Genomic DNA, 25,059 nt, shown 5'->3' with positions numbered 1-25,059 from the left:
AACAGGTCTGCAGAAGCTAGAAAACTTGGAGAGCAACTTCATGACGTCAGAGAAAAAATCAGTAAGTTATTTCCATGAATAGAATAATGGCATGTTTGTATCAAATTTAAGATATCTTGCATGAGTATTCAGTTTTCACCTAATATTCAAACCTGACGAAAAACTTCAATTGATTTAATAGGACTATTAGTCAATTTCTTGTTAACTTTTTTAAATAACTTTAGATAAAAAGACAAATGCAGAGGAGTCAACACAAGAGATGCTCCTTCTCCTCTATTATTTTTTGTTGGCATTTCTCCCACCAACTGTCTTTGTGCCAGACACTCCACAAAAATGAAAGCCATACTGTGGGTATGTCACGAGTGAAGGGCTCCATGTGGTTTACATTTCCTTACTCCATTTTTTATTTTTGTCATGCATGCATACAGTACATAAATACATCTTGTACATACTAGTACATACATACATACATACATACATACATACACTGGTAAAACCCATTGGCAGTGTATCAAATACTTGTTCTCCCCACTGTACATACTGTACATACAAATATGCATCATTAGAATGGTACTCTTGAGTCTGCATTTTAATATTTAAAAACTCATTCGACTTGGGAAAAGCACCCCTCAAATGTCTTGGTACTGTTAAATATTACTGCATGAGTAGACACATGAAGCTGCATTCCTTCTAGATGAGGACTGTTTTTAGTGGATGGTGGTTGCCTCTTCTGGCTGGAAAGTGGTGTTGTAATATTAAGCTCGGTGTGCTTGCCTGCCATTTTGGAAGCTCCGCTTGGAAACTAAATGTAATATTTGTCTCTCGGTTGATGTAGAGTGTAGAAACAGCGCAATACTGTATAGATAAAAGCTTTTTACTGCTTTGTCTTTTGGAGATTTTCAACATTGGGCTAAAAATCAAAGCAAGGAACAGAATGCCTCTGCAGACATTTGTCCAAACATTTCCTTGGTTTACAGGATTATTCTTGGCCACCTCAATATGAATCGAAACTCTCTGAACGAGCATATGTCCTGAGCCCTCAGGTCCAAAAAATGCACAGACATAGACGTATTTATTTTGAGGGATCATTGGTGCACAATTTGAACGGTATGCACGGCAGCAGGATATAGACGGGAACTCTTGATTTCTGCAACAAACGCGGATGATTTATGGTTTGTATATACAGTACTGTGTACGGTATGCATATTGAGCATACGGTATTTTCTATTCCATTCTCCTTGCTTTAATGATAGAAATATTGAAATGCTTCATTGTCAGAGTACAGTACATGTATTTACAAGATTAGATTGTAAATAAAAAGACCTCTGCTCATTGAGCTACAGTGGGGCAAATAAGTATTTAGTCAACCACTAATTGTGCAAGTTCTCCCACTTGAAAATATTAGAGAGGCATGTCATTGTCAACATGGGTAAACCTCAACCATGAGAGACAGTATGTGGAAAAAAAAGAAAATCACATTGTTTGATTTTCAAAGAATTTATTTGCAAATCAGGGTGGGAAAAAAGTATTTGGTCAATACCAAAAGTTCATCTCAATACTTTGTTATGTACCCTTTGATGGCAATAACGGAAGCCAAACGTTTTCTGTAACTCTTCACAAGCTTTTCACACACTGTTGCTGGTATTTTGGCCCATTCCTCCATGCAGATGTCTTCTAGAGCAGTGATGTTTTGGGGCTGTCGTTGGGCAACATGGACTTTCAACTCCCTCCACAGATTTTCTATGGGGTTGAGATCTGGAGTCTGGCCAGGCCACTCCAGGACCTTGAAATGCTTCTTACAAAGCCACTCCTTTGTTGCCCTGGCTGTGTGTTTGGGATCATTGCCATGCTGAAAGACCCAGCCACGTCTCATCTTCAATGCCCTTGCTGATGGAAGGAGATTTTCACTCAAAGTCTCTCGATACATGGCCCCATTCATTCTTTCCTTTACACAGATCAGTCGTCCTGGTCCCTTTGCAGAAAAACAGCCCCAAAGCATGTTGTTTCCACCCCCATGCTTCACAGTGGGTATGGTGCAATTCAGTATTCTTTTTCCTCCAAACAAGAGAGCCTGTGTTTCTACCAAAAAGTTCTATTTTGGTTTAATCTGACCATAACACATTCTCCCAGTCCTCTTCTGGATCATCCAAATGCTCTCTAGCGAACCGCAGGTGGGCCTGGACGTGTACTTTCTTCAGCAGGGGGACACTTCTGGCAGTGCAGGATTTGAGTCCCTGGCGGCGCATTGTGTTGCTGATAGTAGCTTTTGTTACTTTGGTCCCAGCTCTCTGTAGGTCATTCATTAGGTCCCCCCGTGTGGTTCTGGGATTTTTGCTCACCATTCTTGTTATCATTTTGACGCCACGGGGTGAAGAGGGAGTTGAAAGTCCGTGTTGCCCAATGACAGCCCCAAAACATCGCTGCTCTAGAGGAGATCTGCATGGAGGAATGGGCCAAAATACCAGCAGGAGTGTGTGAAAAGCTTGTGAAGGGTTACAGAAAACGTTTGGCCTCTGTTGTTGCCAACAAAGGGTACATAACAAAGTATTGAGATGAACTTTTGGTATTGACCAAATACTTATTTTCCACCATGATTTGCAAATAAATTCTTTAAAAATCAAACAATGTGATTTTCTGTATTTTTTTTTTCCACATTCTGTCTCTCATGGTTGAGGTTTACCCATGTTGACAATTACAGGCCTCTCTAATATTTTCAAGTGGGAGAACTTGCACAATTAGTGGTTGACTAAATACTTATTTGCCCCACTTTATTATTACCTGCTAACACAGTAATCCAGGAAATACACCGAAAGTGTGTTCAACATTGTTTTTTTTTTGGGTTGTTTTTTTTGTACGTACCAATGGATATGGTTCCTCATTTATTTTGACAACACTCATGTACAGAAAATCTACTTATAGCATTTTGTCTAACGATATTTGATCCCTCAAAACGACGTGTTGAAGATTTCAGATTACAACATATGTTGACTTAAACGGCTAGTATGAATTAATGCTGGCAGGAACTGGATAGAATATATAATCGATGGATCTCTCACTGGTAATTATGCAGCAATACAAGTTTAAACACAAGCTGAAAAATATTTACTATGGATTATAGTTAGAAGTCATTGCTCAACTTCCAGCAGAAAATTGGGAGGGAATTTAGGGGAGCTACAATTCAGTAAATTTGGTGTCGGAGACCACAGGCATGTCCTGTCGAGGTGATGTGAGTGGACGGATATGTAATGAAGCATTGCACATTGGTAGTACAGTTAGGCATGTGCTGGTATGATAACCATAAGCAAAAATACCACAGTTTCACAATATCACGGTAATGCTGTTATTGCTCTAAAATGTGTTATGTTGAGATGTATGGGTCATTTTTTTTTATTTTATTTTTTCACAAGATATTTGCAAATTGGTACATCGACATTGGTACATCCAGCTTAACATTTTTAGAGACTGGCTCATTTTCTACATACAGTATTTCTCTCTCAGTCCAAATTATGATGCAGGACTGTGAGTATGTTCACCTTTACTGGGTTAATATACAACTACCACTATTAATTAGTTGAATATTAATGGAGAGCGAGAGTTAAAAGACGGCGTGCGTGTGTATGACACGTGTATCATTGTTTACACATTATACACACACACCCTCTCTCAACACAGAAAGTCGCCAGAGAGAAAAAACACCACAGGCTGTATTGGGAAAATGTTGTTTTGAACAGATTTTTACAATGGCGTAAGACAAAAAAATGCAAAAGTACGCTTTTAGGGAGGTTAGTGAGGGAACAAGTTAGCCGTCTTCGCGTGCTAACTAGCCACGTTAGTAGCCTCGTTAACGAGCTTATGGTATAGTAATTGTTTTAGCCTCGCTAGAGACATTTAAACACTGGAGTGAACTTTCATAGCTGGTCAGAAACGTTCATAACAGTGTTTACTTACCTTCAATTTTGTGTAAAGTGACGGATGATGTCACGTTAATGTGAAATTATGTTGGAAGTGTAACCTGCACATCGGCTGTCCTTCCTCCGAAATATTCCCGTACTAGACTAGACTTTTTGAGGGGTTTTTGAAAAAGTTCAGGTGTACTTTCAACAGCAAAAACCGGAAGGGTTAGGGGTGAGCGCTGCTGCTTCAAGCCATTTCTCGCTGCATTTTGGGGACATAAAAACTAGCTAATACCGTACAATGGTATGACGAAAGATTTTTGTGGTTTTGAAACCGTGACATTTTCATTCCACGGTAAACCTTGAAACCGGTAACCAGTGCATGCCTAAGTACAGTATTTGACACGCAGGTGAAAATCTTCATTGATTTCTTATAAGTCAGAATCAGTAAAAATTGCCCAATTCATGTGTTTTGTGTATATCGTCATCGTTATGCTGGAGTTTCAGAGCTGTAACGTGAAATAATTTCACACTGTGAGTCACACTAAAAATGTGAAAAATTAAAAACTTGGGTAAATCATTCAGTACGTAGGTATAGACATCAAATCAATTTCAACTGTGATCTTGTGAAATATTTAAGTTCTTCGTTAAGGCATGCATGACCAGGGACGGAGTCCTTCAGAGTTTGATGACAATGGTTCGAACTTTGAGGTTTTGTGTGATTTGACAGTGTGTGTTTGAAAATGTTGATCAGATTTTGAATTGTTGGAAGTGTATGAGTTCAGTTTTACTTTTAGTTATATTGATCTGTTCCTGTCCAAGAAGTATTTGTATTGTGTTATGGCACCTGCAGCATACAGATTAAAGTTAACCAATACCCCGCTACACATCTCCCACAACTTTTAGTTTTTACCCTTTAAATTTTCAACTGGCTGTAGGATCCATTCATAGTCTTAAAACTGCATAGTCTACAAGTATGAGACCTGGGGGATTGCAATGGAAACTCACCACAATATCCCGCCATCCAATACCTTGAAAAACACTCACTCCTACACATAATTGCCTCAGTAATTTACGTGTCTTACTATCTGATATTCTGTCCATTTCATTTCATATGAAGCTGAAATTGCTTCCTTCTCGTCTAATATTGTTTATACCCGAATCTTCATGAATGTGATCGATTTCAGTTGCTTAACATTTACTGAACAGTTGTGGCTTTGCTGTCACTCACAAATGAAATCCAAACTTTTCAATTGGGGAATTCGAACTTTTAATTATTGGCAAAGAAAATGGTGAAAAGATGAGTTATCCATATGTTAACCCAACGTTAGACCCACAAGTGATGCAATTATCTTAAATAGCCTTTTGAATTATGCTTACCTTCTCTCACATTCCCTCTTTAATGGCAAATGATGACAATTACACGCAGATCTGCTACCCTGGTTCATGCAGTTTAATTTTCAATTTTCCCCATCATTTTCAGAAGCTGTTTTAGTCATTTCATTCCTTGGCACATACTGTACAGTACATTATTCTTGACGCAAACTCCATGGATGCGGTCTCGGAATTTTGACAGTGGTCCTATCACCAGTGAATGTTTTCTTGTAAAACTAATTCTAACTGTCATTGTGATGATGGGACTCACTCTTCATTTTGAAGAGTGGTGAGTCTTGGCTCAATTGAGGATTCACTTCTCATCGCTTCCATACATAAATTAAATGGCTGATATTCGGCTCTTGTCACATGTGGTGTAACATTATTGTAAGTATGTCCCTGCACAACTTGTTTTCATTCTGATTATTTTTTTTTTCGAGGACAGTTTTAAGGGTTTGGATATCTTAATTTTCTTTGTTTTTTTCACACTCCTGTACATAGAAAGATCTCCCTTAAAGGCATATTGAACTGATGTATCTGCCCCCATAACCCAACGCTGCCCACTGTACTGTAGGTGTGCAGCATGTCTCAGGACAGCAATTGTAGCCATCTATAAACCAGACCTGCGAAATGCGGTCAAGAGAATGGAGAAAGCAGCAGCAGTCTGGTACTGTGTCTGGGGAGTAATTCGTGTGGAAGAGCAATGTCAAATAGGAAAGGCTGCTGCATGTTCCTGCTCCAGATTAGCATGGCAGAACAATGAATGCTTTCCAGGTGTGTTCGGAGAGTGAGATGCTAAACCTATTTAGCGTTCGCTGAATTTTTGCCCAGAGCAGTTTAAACCTCATACTACGTGGGCTTTTAGTGCTGGGATGTCAGTCATTACATTGACAAAACAAGTCTTGACCCTTGCTCTTTATATCCCTGGAAGAAGTTAAATGGCAACTATTTTGTGCCGTTATAGTTCCGATTGCCATATTTCTGTCCTTTTAACTCTGGACTTTACACTACTTAAGTCCTTCCAGACTTGAGCTACTGTTCCAATTTTGACTAACACTTTTCAGTTATTTGTAGTAGCTGCATTAACAACATAGTTTGTTTTATTTCAACTGTGTAAATGGTAGGCCAGCACGATAGGATAGTATAGTTTAAACATCACCATTACGAATAGTCCCATTGCAGGATGTGCAATTGCTGTTGTTTTTTCAACACAAAACTTTTGTATTGCTGCATAAAAGCAGCAAGCTGCTCCATGCTCCGCGGAGCCTTTCTCCCTATGTTAAATAAATGATCTCTTTTATGCAAAGACATAGCCTCCTTGATCCCTTTCCTATACAGCGATCTGTATCATCATTCACAGATGAACCCCCTTAGCCTGGATTAAACGATATTTTATGAATACAATGTGCTCATGGTAAGTCAACCAAAGTCTTACCAAACAGAGCTATTCAAGTCATCTGGTGAGAATTCTTCTAGTTTTATAGTTGCAATATATCACAAACCCCCAAAAATTCGCGATGTCAGTTTTTTTCATTTTCCCTGTGTTGTTCAACCCTGGTAGAAGTTGCATTTAAGAGCTGCCAATATAGCAGTACTTCTAAAATATGATGACAATGTAATTTCTGTCAAAAATACAAATTACATGACAGATTTGTGAAAAGGGAATGCAGATTTTAAATACAAGGTAACCCCAAAAAAACAGGAACCTTTCAACAATCCAATAAAAGCAAGCATGATGGAAGAAAATATTTAACTCATAGTACAGTGGTACCTCGACATACGATCGCTTCGACTTACGATCTTTTCAAATTCCGACGTAAAATTTGAATCGTCATTTGTTTCTACATCCTGTGAGAGAAATCAACACAGGTGCCAAGAAGGTTAGAGCAGGTGGTGAAACAAGGAAAAAGGTGACGCTTACCATTGAAATGATAGAAAAACGTCTACGGTCCTTCTCCGACCTCCGTTCACCAGTCTTTATAGATTAAGGTGACAATTATTGTTGTGGTAACATCGCCAATGAAATCGCCAGCTTCATCATGTTTTTATTATTTATTTAATAACTTGTGCAACACAACACGCTTACTGTCCGCCGCAGTTGACAGCGTAATCAACAAAACATTAAAAGAGAAAGTAAAATCTCAACCGCACCTCTCCCTCTGTCTGTTACGCAGCGACTCGGTGCGTTCAGGTACTGCACGCAAAACACGTCCGCCACATTAGAACCCGATTCGTTACATTATTACAGGAATTATTATTATTATTATTTTATTATTCTTTTTTTTTTTATTATTATTATTAATTTATTTGGTTTTCTATGTGTAATTGCCATTAGTAATTGTACCAGCAGTATTTATTAAAGATTTAGTCTAGTTGTGGACTGTGGAACAAATTAATAGAATTATAATGTATTCTTGTGGGAAAATCCTGCTCGGCATACGACATTTTCGACTTACAAACACGGATCTGGAACGAATTAACTTCGTATGTAGAGGTACCACTGTAACTAAAACCTTAAAACATGCCATTTAAGAAACAAAAAAACTATATCCTTTGAATGGCGTCCTTGAGAGGTGTGCACATCTTAGGCACCCCACGATTCGATTCGATTACGATTCAGGGTGGTACGATTGGATTTTTGAACGATGATCACGGTATTGACGATGATCACGGTTATAGCGATTATCACGGTTATCGATGCATCGTACATTACTGATTCATAACGTAGCCAAATAAATTTATGTCCATTATTTATTTAAAATATCCTTATTATTCAACAGGAACGATGGAAACATGCCCATACAACAAAAAGCTGCCCTTAAGCTGCTTTTTTATTTATTTATTTATTTATTTTTTACAAGAAAGTGCAAAAACATTTACCATTTTGAAGGGAGTACTTATTTCTCTCAACAATACAATAAAATGTACACTAGTGGAATGAATTCCACATTTTCTGGACACAAATTGTCTTTATAAATAAGACTTCTTTTAACCATTATACTTCGTTTTCACAGTGTTAGCGCCCTTGTTTAACTCTTGGAGTGACAGATGGAAATCATAACTGCTCTAACTCATGGCGTTTATTGCCAAGCACATAAAAAAGTCCAGCAGCCTCTAACATCACCACACACACAATCATTACAGTGCACGCACTTTCTTCTCTCTCTGCCCGCCCACGCATACACACGCCTGTCGGCTCCCAGGCAGCACTTGCAACAACAGACTTCTGTACTATTTCGCATGTTTGTAGTGTTACCGCTGTACTCAATCATGGTTTTACACGTTCTGCATATGAAATACACGTTAGCGAATTAGCTGACTAGCTTAGCGCTCGACGCTAACTATTAACATCTCAAAAACAACAACAATACAGGCTAAACAGTACAAAAGGGTTCGTGTACTCACCTCTTATAGACGCACACAGGTCTTAGCAACACACACAGGACATTTTTCAATTGAAATGCCTTAAAACTACTGCTGGACATCTGAAAGACAAGGAGCAACGAACTATCTCTCTTCCCTTCTCGCTCTAAAAAGTAACTTACCGCCGAGTCGCACTTCTGTACCTGCCTGTCTCATACACAAATATATTTTGCAGTCTTTTAAAAAGGAGTAAGTCTCTCTCCCAGTAACCGGGAGCATCCATCATAACGTTATGTTTGCGTCCGTTAACGGTGTCCGGGTGGCAGACGTGTCTTGAATTTCGTTCCGCGACAAGCGGCTGTCATAAAGTTATGAGGGAAAATCATCGTTTTTGAACCTTTATGAATCGTAATCGAATCGTCACGTGTTGAATCGCGATGCATGTAATAATCGATTTTTGGAACTCCTCTAGCGTCCTCCTGCATGAATGCATTCTTGAAATCTGCTGTTGACCACTGTTGAAAAAAACGGGAATTTTTGCATATTGGCAGACATGAGCAAGTGGCAGCACTGCGAGACAGTGATGTTGCGCAAGTAAACAATATGTCATTATAGTAACTATGGTGAATTCAGGATCAAACACACAGTATCCGTATCAGATGAGGAATCTGAGAACGTCATTTTAAAAAAATCCATTATTGTTTCTTAAATCGCATGTTTTAAGGTTTCTATTACTATGAATAAAACATTATTTCTTCCATCACTCTTGGTTTTATTGGATTGTTAGAAAGGTTCTTTTTTTTTTTTTTTTTTTGGGTCACCCTGTACATGTGCTGCTCATCCCTAACAATATGTTAGAATTGAAGAATAGAAGACATCTTGTCAATTGTCTAATGTTTTGTCCTCAGCTATTCTTGGATATTTTTAAGCTTTGTTTTATTGATCATTATCTTTTGCAAAGAATGATGCGCAGTGACTGAAACCAGGCTTTCTGACATTCGACAACACATTTCTCTCCCAAGTTGTTTCATAGTCTTTATTTTATTATACACTAAACAGATTCCAGACACCCAGAAGAGCAGGCTTAGAATATGACCAAAACCACTTTGAATAACAATTGGTTTTATGTAGACTCTATTCTTATGGTTCGTCAACCTTTAGTTTTACAAATCATGTTTAAATCGTCAAAATGTATTTATTTTGAATTATTCTAACTTCATCAGATGAATATAAGAAGCAGTTGGAACTTCGCCGAAGACAGCAGGCCGCTTATGGTATGTTTCTTGCACATCCCTACATAAGATTTGAAATGAAAAAAATTAAAATAAAATAATTAAATAGAGCTTCCTTCAACTGAGTCTTTCATCCAATTTTAATGTGTCTGAAGATGTGTCTTCCTCATATCCCCAATGCAGAAAACCTTTACTGTATTTTGCTGTTCATATTGCAGGTGTGACTGAAAATCACAAAGATGTTGGAGAGGAAGTGGATCCAGTGGAGGAAAACCTGCGCGTACACATCGAGCAAGAGAAAAAGATGTAATTTTCACTCTGCTACTATTGATGAACAAGAACTTCTGATTCCACTACCTGTTGACTGGAACCAATGCTACTTTGTTTATTGTTCTGCTCTTAACCTCCATCAGTTATAAGAGCACTGCTGGCCGGTTGAAAGCATTGAGAACAGAGATTGAACACCTGCAACTTCTGTTGGAGAGGGCCAAGGTCAAACTCCAAAGGGACTTCCAAAAGTGGTGGAACGAAGAAGCTTCCATTGTGCAGGTGAATGAGCTCATCTTTCTTTAACTTTCTTTATGTGGAAAGACCACATAAACTACAGCAGGGGACACATAATGATTGAGTCAGTGTCAAATCCAAACTACTCTAGAGGGCCTTAAAAATGTCCATTTGTTGATGGAGGTTTTTTTGTGCATCATCTGTGGCCCCTAAGGACACTTAAGTGCATGTAAGTTGATATGCGAATGTCCCTGACTTTGGAAGCCTTTATGGCGCCAATGTGACCCTTAACAGCTTCTGTTCAGCATCATACAGGAAAGGTCCTTTGTCATTTGTTGGAGAAAGTGTGCTATGTTCAAAAGTTATTATGCATTCCATTCAGTGTAGGATTTAGGTTAAATGGACATAGTTTTTGTTTGTTCTTGGGAAGTTTTTTCATACGCTGTCACTGACAGGTTCGATAATAACCTCGTGAATAGCTAGTAAGATTGATACCGTAGTTAGAAATGAGCAGAGGTGGGTAGAGTAGCCTAAAATTTTACTCAAGTAAGAGTAGCGTTGCTTAAAAATTAATATTACAAAAGTAAAAGTAGGCGTCCCAAAAATGTAGTCTGCTGTCAAAATAATACAGTTAGAAATAAACAGAGGTGGATAGAGTAGTCTAAAAGTTTACTTTTATTTTAAAGTAAGAGTAGCGTTGCTTAAAAATTAATATTACAAAAGTAAAAGTAGTCGTCCAAAAATGTAGTCAAGTACAAGTAAAAAAGTATTTGATGAAAAGAATACTCAAGTAATGTGTAACATGCTTATAATTTTGTTGTTGTTTTTTTTTTTTTTAACAACAGTATTTTTCTCTGAGCACAAATTTATCGATATGGGCTGTTATTATAATAGGTGCTCTGTAACATAACCACATTAAGCCAAAGAATATAAAAAAGTAATAATAATATTTGAAAAAATCATTAAAATCCGACAAGATTAAAAAAATGTACATAAATGCAGCATTATTCATCCAAAAAGCATGAATACGCTCTAATAGGGAAAATTGTTCCTAGTTTGAATAGTTGAAGATTTCCTTCATAATTACTATTTTGAACTAAAAGGACCATATCTCTGGTTTTCTGTGGTCCATCGGTGCCGAATAAAAACTTGGAGGGGTTAAACATAGACTTCATAATAGGGGTGTGACAAAATATCAAAATGGTGATATATCGCGATACTTTGTATCCCAAAAGGTTATCGATATGTTGCTGCCAAGAATCGAGATATCGTTTTAAAAAGGTGTGAATGTCTTTAAAAAAATTAAAAAGGAGCCAACAAGTTGCTACCAAAATCTTCCACCATAATAGTGTCTCAGTTAACTCTAAGGCTGCATTGACGTTGCTCGACGCCCAATCCATTTAGACTGGGAACGTTTGTACCCAGAGCATTCACAGTCATTCTGTCCGATTTTCAGGGCATATACAGGTCACTTTCTGTTCATTTCAGGGCATTTACATGTCATTTCCTGTTGAGTTTGAGTCACTGCCTATTTATTTGGGTGATTCCCAGGTCACTTCCTGTTCTGTAACTCAAAAATAAACAGGAAATGACCCATAAAATACCCCCAAATCAACAGGAAGTAACTGAAAATAAACAGGTAAATGACCTTAAAAGGCCCATAATTACCTCACTGCATGGCACTGACGGCCATAGACGTCTACTCGTGCTAAATTAATTCTAATTCACAGCAGAAGCTTGTTTTTCTGTTTATTAGTTGTTTGTAGAATATCTTAGAATTATTTCCTGACCAATGTATCGATAATCTTTGTATCACCATATCATCAAATCATCGTTATCGTGAGCTTTGTATCGCAAATCGTACCGTATCGTATCGTGAGGTACCATGAGGTTCCCACTCCTGGTATTGATGGGACACGGGGCGCGGGGCCGATTAATAGGGGGTCTATCTCCGTCAAAGCTGACTGAGTGGAAACACAGACAAAGAGCTTTTTAACGTTGAAAATTCTTGTGAATAAATGCTTAAATCCCTCAATTCCTTATAGATATTGACATAAAGCAGTCTTTTTTCTTGGTTAAAAGCAAAAAACCGTGCTGGTAGAATTTATTTCAAGGAAATGTTGAATGTGCTTCTCATCTTCAAGTCACACTGAGGCGCCGCCTAACCACAACAGAGCTTTTTACGTTTAAATTCTTGTGAATATATGCTTAAACTCCTGAATTCTTTATAGATATGGATGTAACACAGTCTCGATTCTTGGTTAAAAGCAAAAATACCGTGTAGGTAGAATTTATTTTAAGTATTTTGAATGTGCTGTTCGTCTTCAAGTCACACCGTAGTGTCGCCTTACCACAACAAAGAGCTTTTTACATTTAAATTCTTGTGAATAAATGCTTAAATCCATGAAATCTTCATAGATATGGATGTAAAACAGTCAAAGGAAAAAAAAAAACAAAACGTGCAAGTAGCATTTATTTTACGTAAATATGTCGAATGGCAATGCTAGTCCGTAGCAGTTGATTTCTCCCATTGATTTTTTTCACAACCTTTCAAAATGCATGCATAGTACGAACAATATAATAATTACCTTGAATCCTCGAACAAATCACTCCTGAGACAATCCTTCCTGTTGGTATGTGGGATAGCTTTCTTACTTTTTCAACTAAATCCTGCATTACATATGCTGTGTGCGTGTGTGTGTGAATAGCTCCCCTTTATGTGGGCGGCCCCCCGCCTGAAGGGGAGGCACAGTATGTGCCCGAAGTGACCTGTCAATACCGTTATTATGTCTATGGGTTAAAATCCGCACTTTCGAGAAATGATGAGGACAGCGCTCTATATCAAGTACTTCATTTTTTACGGTGCTTTAAAGACACCACATGATTGAACAGGCTGGCGTGAAGCTAGAACGGCAAACTTGCGTCTGATTGTTATCATGGAGTCATATGATTATTGTTGCGACATCTCAATGGTGAAATCGGAAGAGCTACCCCGGTAATACAACAGGCACATCTCTACTCTTGGTATCGCTACTCTTGGTAAAAAATTAAATCTAATATGTACAGTAGAATATGGAGGAAAAATGTAACAACTCTTCTGTAGCCCAAAGTAGCGGAGTAAGAGTCGCGTTTTTCCTTCACAAATCTAAAAGTAAAAGTAAAAACTATAGCTTAGTAAAACTACTCTCAGAAGTAATTTTTTCTCAATAAGTTACTCAAGTAAATGTAATGGAGTTCATGTAACGTGTTACTACCCACCCCTGAAAATAAGTCTTAAATGTCTCAATTTTACACGATGTCTCACTCAAGTTTTAAAAAGAGGAAGTGTAAAACCATATGACTATCAGGCTCTCTTGAGGCATGTTTGAGAGTGCATTGTAAAAACGAATAAAGAAATGAAAATACGAATGCATCACTGAGGAAAGTTATATTTTCGTTGTTGATTTCTTTTTGTGACGTGACATGATGTACAGGAGTCAAAAGAGAAAGCCAGCCATTGGACTAAATCCCTGTGTGGAACCTTGCCGCCATCTTCACATTGCACTCCAGGTTTTGAGTGAGTTTCTTTTATTCATCCCTCAAGTCGATGTTTATGATATTCTATAACAGCCTTTCCACAAGCTCGGTTTTTATTGGGGTCCCAATTGTCACAGAGTAAAAATACTGTGAGCTTTGTTTTGCAGATTATCAATCAACAGACATTTTCTCATGTCATATGGTTTTGTTATTCAGCTTTATGGCTGTAATATTATATGAAAGTCCATTCAAATGTTTTTTATACAATGTACAGCTTTTCTATTCAGTTTCATTATGTTTCCAATCACACAAACCATCCAAAGAGCTGTTGTTTTCTACATGATGAAATTGATAACAATTCTTTGTATTAATTTACATGCTGTCAGACTATGACGAAAATTTGCTATTCTCTCATGCTATTGGACATTCTTTTCATAACATTTCAGTTCGTAATTCAGTATTTCAGGCATCCATCCATTTTCTTTGTCACTTATCCTCATTAGGGTTGTTAATGAGCCAGAGCCAAGCAGACAATACTGCAGGTGAGCGTTGGGGGAGTGAGCGTATAAAAGTTATCATTCACACACCTAAGAGTTGTAAAAGTTAAAGGAAGGTGGTGTATATCAAGCTCTGCTTGTGTTCTGTATCCACCATTTAGACTGTATTGGAAATGTTTCATACTAAAGAAAATGCAGCATGTCTGAATGATCATTACGTCATTATTACTCCCTCTTGTGGTTCAATTAGATACATGAGCAGCACTGTTAGACCTCACTCAGCAAGGGGAGACCGCTCAAGTTCTTCGGGTCAGGACTTAAGGTCAGCCAGTATCTGTTATCATTTGTTTTCACTGCTTAAAAGTCTCCTTGTGCTCATACATTCTTTTTCTTGTCAGTCAAAATTGAAATAACTTTCCATTTCAGAACCCTCATCCCCAAGACAGCAAGGTCCAATACAGTGCGAGAGGAACAAGAGGCAGGGTTCACTTCATCAGAGTGGAGGTAGAGCAAGATACTGGCAAATGATTTCTTAAATTGTAATGTCGTATTTACTGTATAAATGATTAAAAATAAAAATATTAAGTTTCTGATGGTCACTAAGTGATTTACAGGTCCTTCTCAAAAGATTAGCATATTGTGATAAAGTTCATTATTTTCTGTAATGTACTGATAAACATTAGACTTTCATAAATTTTAGATTCATTACACACAACTGAAGTAGTTTAAACCTTTTATTGTTTTAAAATTAATGATTTTGGCAAAAAACAAAAACAAAAAAAGTCAAAAGTCAAGAAAAACCAAAAATCCCTATCTCAAAAAATTAGCATATCATGAAAAAGTACTCTAAAGAATCTATACTAACCTAATCATCTGAATCAACGAATTAACTCAAAACACCTGCGAAAGATTCCTGAGGCTTTTAAAAACTCCCAGCCTGGTCCATTACTCAAAACCGCAATCATGGGCAAGACTGCTGACCTGACTGCTGTCCAGAAGGCCATCATTGACACCCTCAAGCAAGAGGCTAAGACACAGAAAGAAATTTCTGAGCGAATAGGCTGTTCCCAGAGTGCTGTATCAAGGCACCTCATTGGGAAGGAAAAAGTGTGGCAGGAAACGCTGCACAACCAGAAGAGGTGAAGATTGTGGAGAAGGGCCGATTCCAGACCTTGGGGGACCTGCAGAAACAGTGGACGGAGTCTGGAGTAGAAACATCCAGAGCCACCGTGCACAGGCGTGTGCTGGAAATGGGCAACAGGTGCCGCATTTCCCGGTCAAGCCACTTTTGAACCTGAAACAGCGGCAGAAGCGCCTGACCTGGGCTACAGAGAAGCAACACTGGACTGTTGCTCAGTGGTCCAAAGTACTTTTTTCAGATGAAAGCAAATTTTGCATGTCATTCGGAAATCAAGGTGCCAGAGTTTGGAGGAAGACTGGGGAGAAAGAAATGCCAAAATGCCTGACGTCCAGTGTCAAGTACCCACAGTTAGTGGTGGTCTGGCGGGCCATGTCAGCTGCTGGTGTTGGTCTACTGTGTTTTATCAAGGGCAGGGTCAATTAAGCTAGCTATCAGGAGATTTTGGAGCTCTTCATTCTTCAATCTGCTGAAAAGCTTTATGGAGATGAAGATTTCATTTTTCAGCACGACCTGGCACCTGCTCACAGTGCTAAAACCACTGGTAAATGGTTTACTGACCGTGGCATTACTGTACTCAATTGGCCTGCCAACTCTCCTGACCTGAACCCCATAGAGAATCTGTGGGATATTGTGAAGAGGAAGTTGAGAGACACCAGACCCAACACTGTGGATGAGCTTAAGGCTGCTATCGAAGCATCCTGGGCCTCCATAACACCTCAGCAGTGCCACAGGCTGATTGCCTCCATGCCACGCCGCATTGAAGCAGTCATTTAGGCAAAAGGATTCCCGACCAAGTTTTGAGTGCATAGCTGATATAATTAATTGAAGGTTGACTTTTTTTGTATTAAAAAACACTTTTTTTGTATTGATCGGATGAAATATGCAAATGTTTTGAGATAGGGATTTTTGTTTTTTCTTGACTTTTTTTTGCCCAAATCATCAATATTAAAACAATAAAAGGCTTGAACTACTTCAGTTGTGTGTAATGAATCTAAAATATATGAAAGTCTAATGTTTATCAGTACATTACAGAAAATAATGAACTTTATAACAATATGCTTTTTTTTTTTTTTTAAAGGACCTGTATATTTGTAGTTTTTCAATAGCCATCCATTTTTTGAACATGACTGCTTTACTGTTGAAAGTTGCAGGGAGCTGGGGTTAATCCCACCTTCCTGTTGGTCACGGGCAGACTACACCCTAGTTTGGCCGGCAGTATATCCAGGGATGAAAGTGGCTAGAATTTCTTGCCGGAACTCCCTGACATAAAAACCCCTATGGAGCCAGATTTATTATTTTTCGAGAGTGTGTGTGTGTGTGGGGGGGGGGGGGGGGGGTCAAACATCCAAAAACCACAGAAATGCAAAGAAAATTGCTTTTGGCAGTTAGAACAATAACATAAAATAAAACACAACAGGTTTTACACATGCATTAGGCTACTGCATTACACTTACTGTAACAAGGCATCCATGAGAAACTGATTTTCATTCAAAATTGTATTTTTTTCATTGATGTGCAAATAAAAGTAACATACATTAACAAAAATAAGTACAAATGACTTATTTTCCACAAGGAAATGGAATATATTTGGAAGAAAACGCAAACATTGCCTTCTTTATTATAATGGAAATAAATAAGTAGTCTAACAAAGGTAACTGAACAAAAAAAAAAGTTCAAAGTGCACATTAACTATATTGCCAAATGTATTACATTTGAGACGTTTTGGACATCATTGCAATAGAAAAAAAAATGTTTAAAACCTTACTATGTTTAATCTCAATTTACATATATATTTGTTTTGCCACGAGAACATGCTAAATACATGCAAATTATTTAAATTAAAAAAAAAAAAAGTTCAAAAGGTTTTATTATGTTTAAGGACAACATAAAGCATTCAAATGGCAAAAATCCTAATTTTCTGTTCATTATTTCTGGGCTCAGGCATTATAGGTATACGTCTTTTCAACTCTTTCCTTTCTCTTAAATATCAAATCAATTTCCCGTTGCGTTGCCCCTTTTTTATTGCATTAATTCAACAAGCTTGTTCTTTTTTTTTTTTTTGTTGTCCCAGAAAACTTGTGCATTTGAACCAATCGGATCTAACTATCCATGCTGATCACATGTCAGTATGTCATCCAATGAACAGACAACTGGAGTCCAGGCCAGGGAGGGTGGTTAGCTGAGCGCATTCACATATCGTGTCACCGACGCAACTCGTCAGACACACACTCGGAGAACTCCCTGTTCTCCGTGGAATAAATAAATAATAAATATCGGTGGAAACGGGTGACGCTACACAAGCACTTCATTGGGCTTGTTGTTAACACTTGTGTATGTAAATCTGACGTTAGTCAATTGTTTTCTTCTTGGAAAGTGCCACTCAGCAAGATTCAGTATTTAATCGCAAGTGCTTCCAATCACCGTAGATCCATGCATTCAAAGCCAAATTGAATGTGTCTCTTATTCACACAACTATGGTGAAAACAATGCATAATGTGTCACATAAAATCAATTTATGTTTGTGGTAGCCAGTTTTTCAGCTTTAATAGCGGTATTAAAGTTCTTCTGAGAGAAATTCGATTACTGCATATAGAAAAAATTTCTGACTTTTGGGAAAAGAACAGCCTACAACGCTAATGAGAACAAACGTTAAACAAAATGAATGGAAGGAACAGAACTAAATGGAGGCATGAAGTTTCAAAATCTGCCTTGTAAAAATAAACACATCCATATTTTGAAAGTTATGACTTACAAAATGTACGCCACAATGTTTTTACTGAATACATGATATATATTCATGGCAGAACAGTGCAGCATATGGTTAGCATGTCTGCCTCCCACTCGAGAATGTCTTGGAATGAGTCTGGGCAATCCTTTCTGTTCCGAGTTATCCGTCCAGGGTGTATCACACCTGTCGCCCAAATTCATCTGGAATAGGCTCAGTCCAGATCATTTATGTTCTTGAACAGGATAGGTATATATAAATTAGGGATGTCCCGATCGCAGTTTTTTGCAATTGAGTCCGAGTCACCTGATTTTGAGAGTCTGCCGATACCGAGTCCCGATCTAATACCGAAAAAAATGTGCAACAAAAAAAGTTTTAAACATGTTACTGTCCCACCATGCCACCTTCATTATGTGAATTATTTTTTAACAAGAATAACATAGTAAAATGCTTGTCTTTAATAAATGCTTCATTGAGTGAGTCCACTCAAATCTAGGCTCATGCAGCTGAGAACAGCCTCTCACTTACACAATGAGTTGCCACAGCACACTACCACTAGTTTTTAACAAGCTAAACGATGATTGACACATCTGTGCCTTTGATGGTAGCGCCTGCTCTCAGACAGACACGTCTTACGTCAAATAGACCACAATATCCTCTGTGCAGTTGAGTTATTTCACTGTGTAAAGACACAGTTTTCATTGTCAGCTAGTGTTTAATAAGCTAAACGATGATTTAGTGTTTAACAAGCTAAACGATGATTGACACATGTGCCGCTTTGGTGGTAGCGCTACCAAGCTTCTCTGGCGAGATTAAAGCTACACCCCAGTCAATCATTGTTAACTTTCAATAACTAACTCCAGGGCAACGCTGACCAAAAAACGCAGAAGGAGATGTGAGTGAGAGGCCGTACGAGCATGAAGCGGAAAAATATGAATAAATATTTTGAATTAAAAATCTGATCCTTTTCACCCAAATCCGATCCTCCGAAAAATGGCGCGATCAGCCCGATTTCCTATCACGTAATCGGATCGGGACATCCCTAATATAAATATATGGCGGACAACACAGACAAGACTGAAAAACTAATTTCTGCTCTTGCACCCCTCTTTAAAATAAACTGCTGTATTTTAAGCCAAAAGAACTGTTGTGTTTGATAGAACAATATGTCTATATGCTGCCGTAGCAGATGCATGGCGTGCTAAGCCTCTGAACTATTTTTAATTTTTTAAAAATAGTTTTACCCTGAAAACCCCCGTTTACAGACGTCGCGCAACCGCTTTTGTTTCAAACTAGCCATAAAAAGGTAATTGTATTTATTATTCAAAATGTCTGTCATTTTTAGCTTTGAATCATTAATTGATGTCTAATATTTAGTTTAAAAAAACAAAACAACTTTAAAAAATTAATCACTTTTAAACAATTTTAAACAATGAAAAATTTGGCGTCTGTAAAAAAGTGACGGATATCTACCTCATAACTATCGCTTAATTGTATTTTTTTATTTTTTTGTTACTGTCGCATTTTCCCCAATATGTTAGATGATAAATAATCGATCCAAACAAAGAAAAATTGGAAACATTTTAAGGGGTAAATATAAAAGGGTAACTATATGAAAAAGAAAATCTCAACTACTCCTTGTGGTCTGCGGTTTCTGCATGGCGACCCTTGTTATATCACCATGTTTCACCCATAAAATCCCTAAAAAATCCGACTGTGGCCATTCACAGCTGTGTCTTGACACTCGGTGATACATGCTACATGGAGTTTTTGGATCGAAACAAGGTAAGTACGCAACGATATCTCGTTAGAATTGTGGCGTCTTTAATTCTGCTCTTGCGTGCTCTCGCCTCCAGTTAGAGTTTTGCTGTTTAATTTTTTTTTTTTTTTTTAAATGCCCTCCTGTTCAAAATTTTTTCTTGCCCAGAAAATTGAGATTTTAAGCTTTCCAATGATGTATCACACATGCAAATAGGACAATTTTGAAATTTGGCCAAATTGGGGGTCTCAGAGCGGAACTTCAAGTCACCTTAGTGTTTTCTGCCATATATACATGCACACATATGCATATTTTGTGTTATAGAGTACTATCCAAGTCCTCCCTCCCGCCTTCTTCAATCCCCCTGACTGGTGATCAGCAGGCTGATGCAGACATCCTGGCCTTCATCAGAGCTCGCCAAAACCTCCTCAACAGGGCAGGTAACACACAAACACACTTCTATAATACCGTAGGAGGGATGACTTCCACCCAATGTACTGCAGCCCATTAGTGTGCCACAAGAGATCCTCAAGTGTGTAGTGAAAGCTTTTTTTCATGCATAGATGACCAATTAAATGATATTTCACTAGATGAGGTGATCAATTTTATTTCAATATACAGAATGTTCATATTTTGCACTGTTTGACTTTATGAGGGTGAGTGCCTACAGATTTTTTATAAACTTACATCATGTGCCTTTCATTAATGGAAAACAGATATGTTTCACCTATTCAAACGTCCTAATTTAATGATCAACCCTGCCCTCTAGCGGAAGTCGAACGTTTCTTTTCCAGAGCCTATTGTCTTGACTGAGTCATAGAGTGATGTGTCAAAAACGCACACAATGAAGCCTAATTATACAGTATACCACGAATGAGCTGAATAGTTTCAAGTCAGTTTTTTTCTGGCACAATAGAATGTTGTGTCCAAAAACTATACTTTAAAGATCTGAACAACTTACCTTTTCTGTAATTGGATAGACCACCAAATTGCCATTTTGTCGAATTAGTCAAATTGGCTCATGTACATGCTTCTGGTGGTAGTGTTTGTGCTTTGATAACAACTTCCTCTCTGTGGGTCATTTTGTCTCTTCTTTGTATGTTCTTTACTGAAACAATTAGCAAATGTAATTATTAATCCCTTAAGGATCGTGTTTTTCAATGGTTCCCCATATGATTTCCCAAAAGAGATGTGACATGTCTTGTGTATTACAGGCACTCTTCATAAATAAAATCAAGTCGTTTGGAATCCCATGTGGTCTCAACTTGTCCTCCATACTGGAACACATTGAAACCCGATGATGGAGAAACAAGATCATAACAGGATCCTAACATACATACAATAGTAGAGCTGGGAATCTTTGGGCACCTAACGATTCGATTACGATTACGATTCAGGGGCTCCGATTCGATTATAAACTGATCATTGATGCACCCCCCTCCTTTTTTTTTTTGTTTTTTTGTTTTTGTTTTGTACATTAGTTCCAAAATTGTTCAAAAATCCTCTCAGGCTAAACCAAACTACTATTTCAGTATCAAGTTAACATATAACAGTAAACAAACATACATAAATAACAGTAAATAAAAAACTCCAGTTCCCATTCTGTATCAGCAGCTTTAAACTACATTCAATTAATTTAATGTTGTGAATCAACTGTTACAGTTATTAAAATTGCTCCCGTTATTCCATAATTTCCCTTCTGTCTACTTTTGTCAAAGTTTTAAAACTATTTCATCATTTAAAGATAGATTCAAGACAAGATTCTGCCGTTTTAGGAGTATTTTAGATAAAAAAGTTAATTAGGTACTCTACAACAGAGCCATCTAGAGTGGTCTTCTGCTTTAAGATGGCGGCTGTTTACTTACGCCGGAAAGTCTGTCATTTAGCATCTCTGTTCAATAACACATGTTCTAACACCGACGTCATTTGTCAGTTTGAATCTAGTTCTACATATATATGATATCTACTGTAGCCGTATATTTGTAGCAACTAGCAACTGGGCGTTGTTTGTAGCGGCTGTCACCCGCAGTCAGGTATGTTTGTTTTTTATCTAGCGGCATGAGTTGAACATGATATGTACTCTCGGTCCGTTCCTCATTGCGTCCCAAAGACCGCGCTGACTGTGTTTTACTTCCGCTTTACCTGGTATAATTCAATAATCGGAATTTGGATATTTGTGAATCGTTCTCGAATCTTCCACGGCCGAATCGCGAATAATCTAAGAATCGGAAATTTCGCACACCTCTATACAATAGACTGAAGAAAATGGTTCTAATCCAACACACATCTCACAAGAGTAATTGCCGATGTGGTTAGTGAGCAGCAGTACAATATAAATCAAAGTCTCTGTTGTCCTTATGATCTGAACAAATGTTCCCCTCATCAATATGTGATGAGGGGGCGGCCCACCAGAAGCTAGCTCACTACAATATCATAAATTGTAACATGTTTAGCATTAATACAGTACCGTATCTTTCGGACTATAAGTCGCACCAGCCATAAAATGCCCAACGAAGAGGAAAAAACATATAAAAGTCGCACCGGAGTATAAATCGCATTTGGGGGGGAAATTTACTTGATAAAATCCAACACATAGAACAGATATGTCATCTTGAAAGACAATTTAAAATAAAAATATAATAGATAACAAGATGCTGAGTAAGTTTACTGTTTGGTATTGTTACATGCTGCATGAACAAAGAAATGCGAATGTGGCCGATATGTTAACGTACAGAGTTATTAAGATAACTATAGCATAAAGAACATGCTAACAAGTTCACAAACCATCAGTGTCACTCCAAAACACCAAAATAACATATGAAATGATATAATTAGGTGTTAATAATTTCACACATAAGTCGCTCCAGAGTATAAGTCGCACCCCCAGCCAAACTATGAAAAAAACTGCGACTTATAGTCCGAAAAATACAGTATGTGTGTCGAAATGAGTTACACATGGCTGTTAATATAAAGAACTGTAAAAAAAAAATCAAATGTTTTTAAGTCAAATTATTCAGTTTTGATAAAGTAAAGCAGTATTCTTAATGTTTTTTTATAAAGCCAAATTTTTTAATGGTCCAATTTCCTTGAATAAGTTTTGTTCATTGTTTTTTTAATTATGGTTATCATTGTTATGATTGTGGTGGCCATTGTTGAACTGCTGTAAAAATAATTCAACTGTGTATCTTAGAAAAATGATAAATACCACTTTGTACTAAAGTTTTCCTTCATCTTATCTTTGCAAAATTCAGATTGCAAAGACTCAGATTCAGACTGTGAGCATGGTACAGAATCTAATATCAAATCTTGACTTGTACATTGGTTGTGTCAGGATGCGTGGACGAGGTGAACCCAAATGCAGGTAAACGGGGAGGCGAGGCAGGATGGTGATCAACTCAAAATGTTTTAACAAGCTTAAGGTATCTAGCCTCCTCAAAACAATTGCACACCCACCCCCAAAGAGAGAGCGACCACGTGGGAAAAATCTGTTTGCATGTCTTTGCCTTGATTTGTTTGACAGATGGAGCAGTTCCACAATTTGCATCTGGGCATCAGGGGTTTGGGCCTTTGAGAAAGAAAGACAAGTGTTCTTGAAGTAAATCATGGCAATATAAATTTTTCTGTGGTGGTTGTCTTTTTTTCCTGTATTGTATATTGTCTTACTGGTAGAAATACGTGAATATCAAATGGTCCCTTGAAACTAATTCACACAGCACATGCTTCCAGATAGGGGTGTGGCAAAATATGGAAATGGTGATGTATCGTGATACTTTGTATCCTAAAAGGTTATCGATATAGCATATCATACCTGCCAAGAATTGAGATATCATTTTGAAAAGGTGAAAGGTGAAAATGAACCAACAAGTTGCTACCAAAATCTTCCACCATAATATTGTCTCAGTTAACTCTAAGGCTGCATTGACGGTGCTCGACGCCCAATCCATTTAGACTGGGAACGTTCGAAACCAGAGCATTCACAGTCATTCTGTCCGATTTTCAGGGCATTTACAGGTCGCTTGCTGTTCATTTTAGGGCATTTACAGGTCATTTTCTGTTGATTTTGAGTCACTGCCTATTCATTTGGGTGATTCCCGGGTCATTTCCTGTTCTGTAACTCAAAATAAACAGGAAGAAACCCATAAAATACCCCCAAATCAACAGGAAGTAACTGAAAACCTGACCTTAAATGTCCCAAAATTACCTAATTGCCTGGCATTGGCTGCCACTACCGGCCATAGACTTTCAATCCGTTTGAAGTAGGAGGGATGGCAGACCCTCCCAGTTCAAATGGATTGAACGTCTACTAATTATAATCTCATTACAATTCACAGCAGAAGCTTGTTTTTCTGTTTATTCGTTGTTTGTAGAATATCCTAGAATGAATTCCTGACCAATGTTTCGATAATCGTTGTATCGCTATATCATCAGATCATCGTTATCGTGAGCTTATTATCGCAAATCGTATCGTATCAAGAGGTACCAAGAGGTTCCCACTCCTACTACCAGACAGTACTGTACACTCAATAAGAAATTGAAAACCAGAATATTTTCATAGGTGTATTTGTCTATTAGTTTCCTGTAATTGGCTGGTGACTAGCCTACCGTAATTTGTGTGTTGCCTCTCGTTCACCTTGAGTCCAATTGGTTGGACAATTATCAAATCAAACGATCGAAATGCAATTCATCAATAAGCATTGTCATCTTTAGATAGGTCTTTTATTTAAAAACGTTGGTATTTATGCCAATGTCTGAAATGTTTAAGCTACAAAATGGTCAAAAACGTCTGAATTGCCTTGGATTTGTAATGCTTTTGGTGAGATGTAACTTAAATGCGTTAAATGTACCGTATACATATCAAATTGATCGAAGGCCCTTCAAATGAATTCAATTAGACTCGTGGCAGATATTATAATATCATCAGGACCATATCGTTACGCAAAACATCAACATCATATGATGAAATTGGTGATTTACAATGTGATCATTCGTGTGACTAATATTGTTCTTTTATCTACACTATTACAGTCTCCAAAGCTCACATTCACTCACTAGTAG

General features: G+C 37.7%; 1 protein-coding gene across 8 annotated transcripts in view; it reads left to right on the top strand.

Annotated features, from left to right (window-relative positions):
• Positions 1-23,923, top strand: part of kif6 (kinesin family member 6) — a 76,158-nt gene extending 52,235 nt beyond the window's left edge. For 4 of the 8 annotated variants that reach the window (XM_057860186.1, XM_057860181.1, XM_057860187.1 and 1 more), the window contains 8 exons: positions 6-61; positions 9,854-9,904; positions 10,081-10,168; positions 10,276-10,411; positions 13,840-13,922; positions 14,630-14,701; positions 14,806-14,883; positions 20,329-20,945. In XM_057860186.1, coding sequence (XP_057716169.1) covers positions 6-61; positions 9,854-9,904; positions 10,081-10,168; positions 10,276-10,411; positions 13,840-13,922; positions 14,630-14,701; positions 14,806-14,883; positions 20,329-20,515 — 751 coding nt within the window. In that variant the 3' untranslated portion in view covers positions 20,516-20,945. Of the gene's footprint in view, positions 1-5; positions 62-9,853; positions 9,905-10,080; positions 10,169-10,275; positions 10,412-13,839; positions 13,923-14,629; positions 14,702-14,805; positions 14,884-20,328; positions 20,946-21,218 lie in introns of those variants that run through there. The other 4 variants (XR_009067206.1, XM_057860183.1, XM_057860182.1 and 1 more) reach the window with 4 other exon arrangements.
• The last annotated feature ends 1,136 nt before the right edge of the window (positions 23,924-25,059 follow it).

The sequence above is a fragment of the Corythoichthys intestinalis genome, chromosome 15 (assembly GCF_030265065.1).
Source record: "Corythoichthys intestinalis isolate RoL2023-P3 chromosome 15, ASM3026506v1, whole genome shotgun sequence".
Taxonomy (NCBI): domain Eukaryota; kingdom Metazoa; phylum Chordata; class Actinopteri; order Syngnathiformes; family Syngnathidae; genus Corythoichthys; species Corythoichthys intestinalis.
The sequence above is the reverse complement of the archived record's forward strand: the minus strand, read 5'-3'. Positions and strand labels throughout refer to the sequence as shown.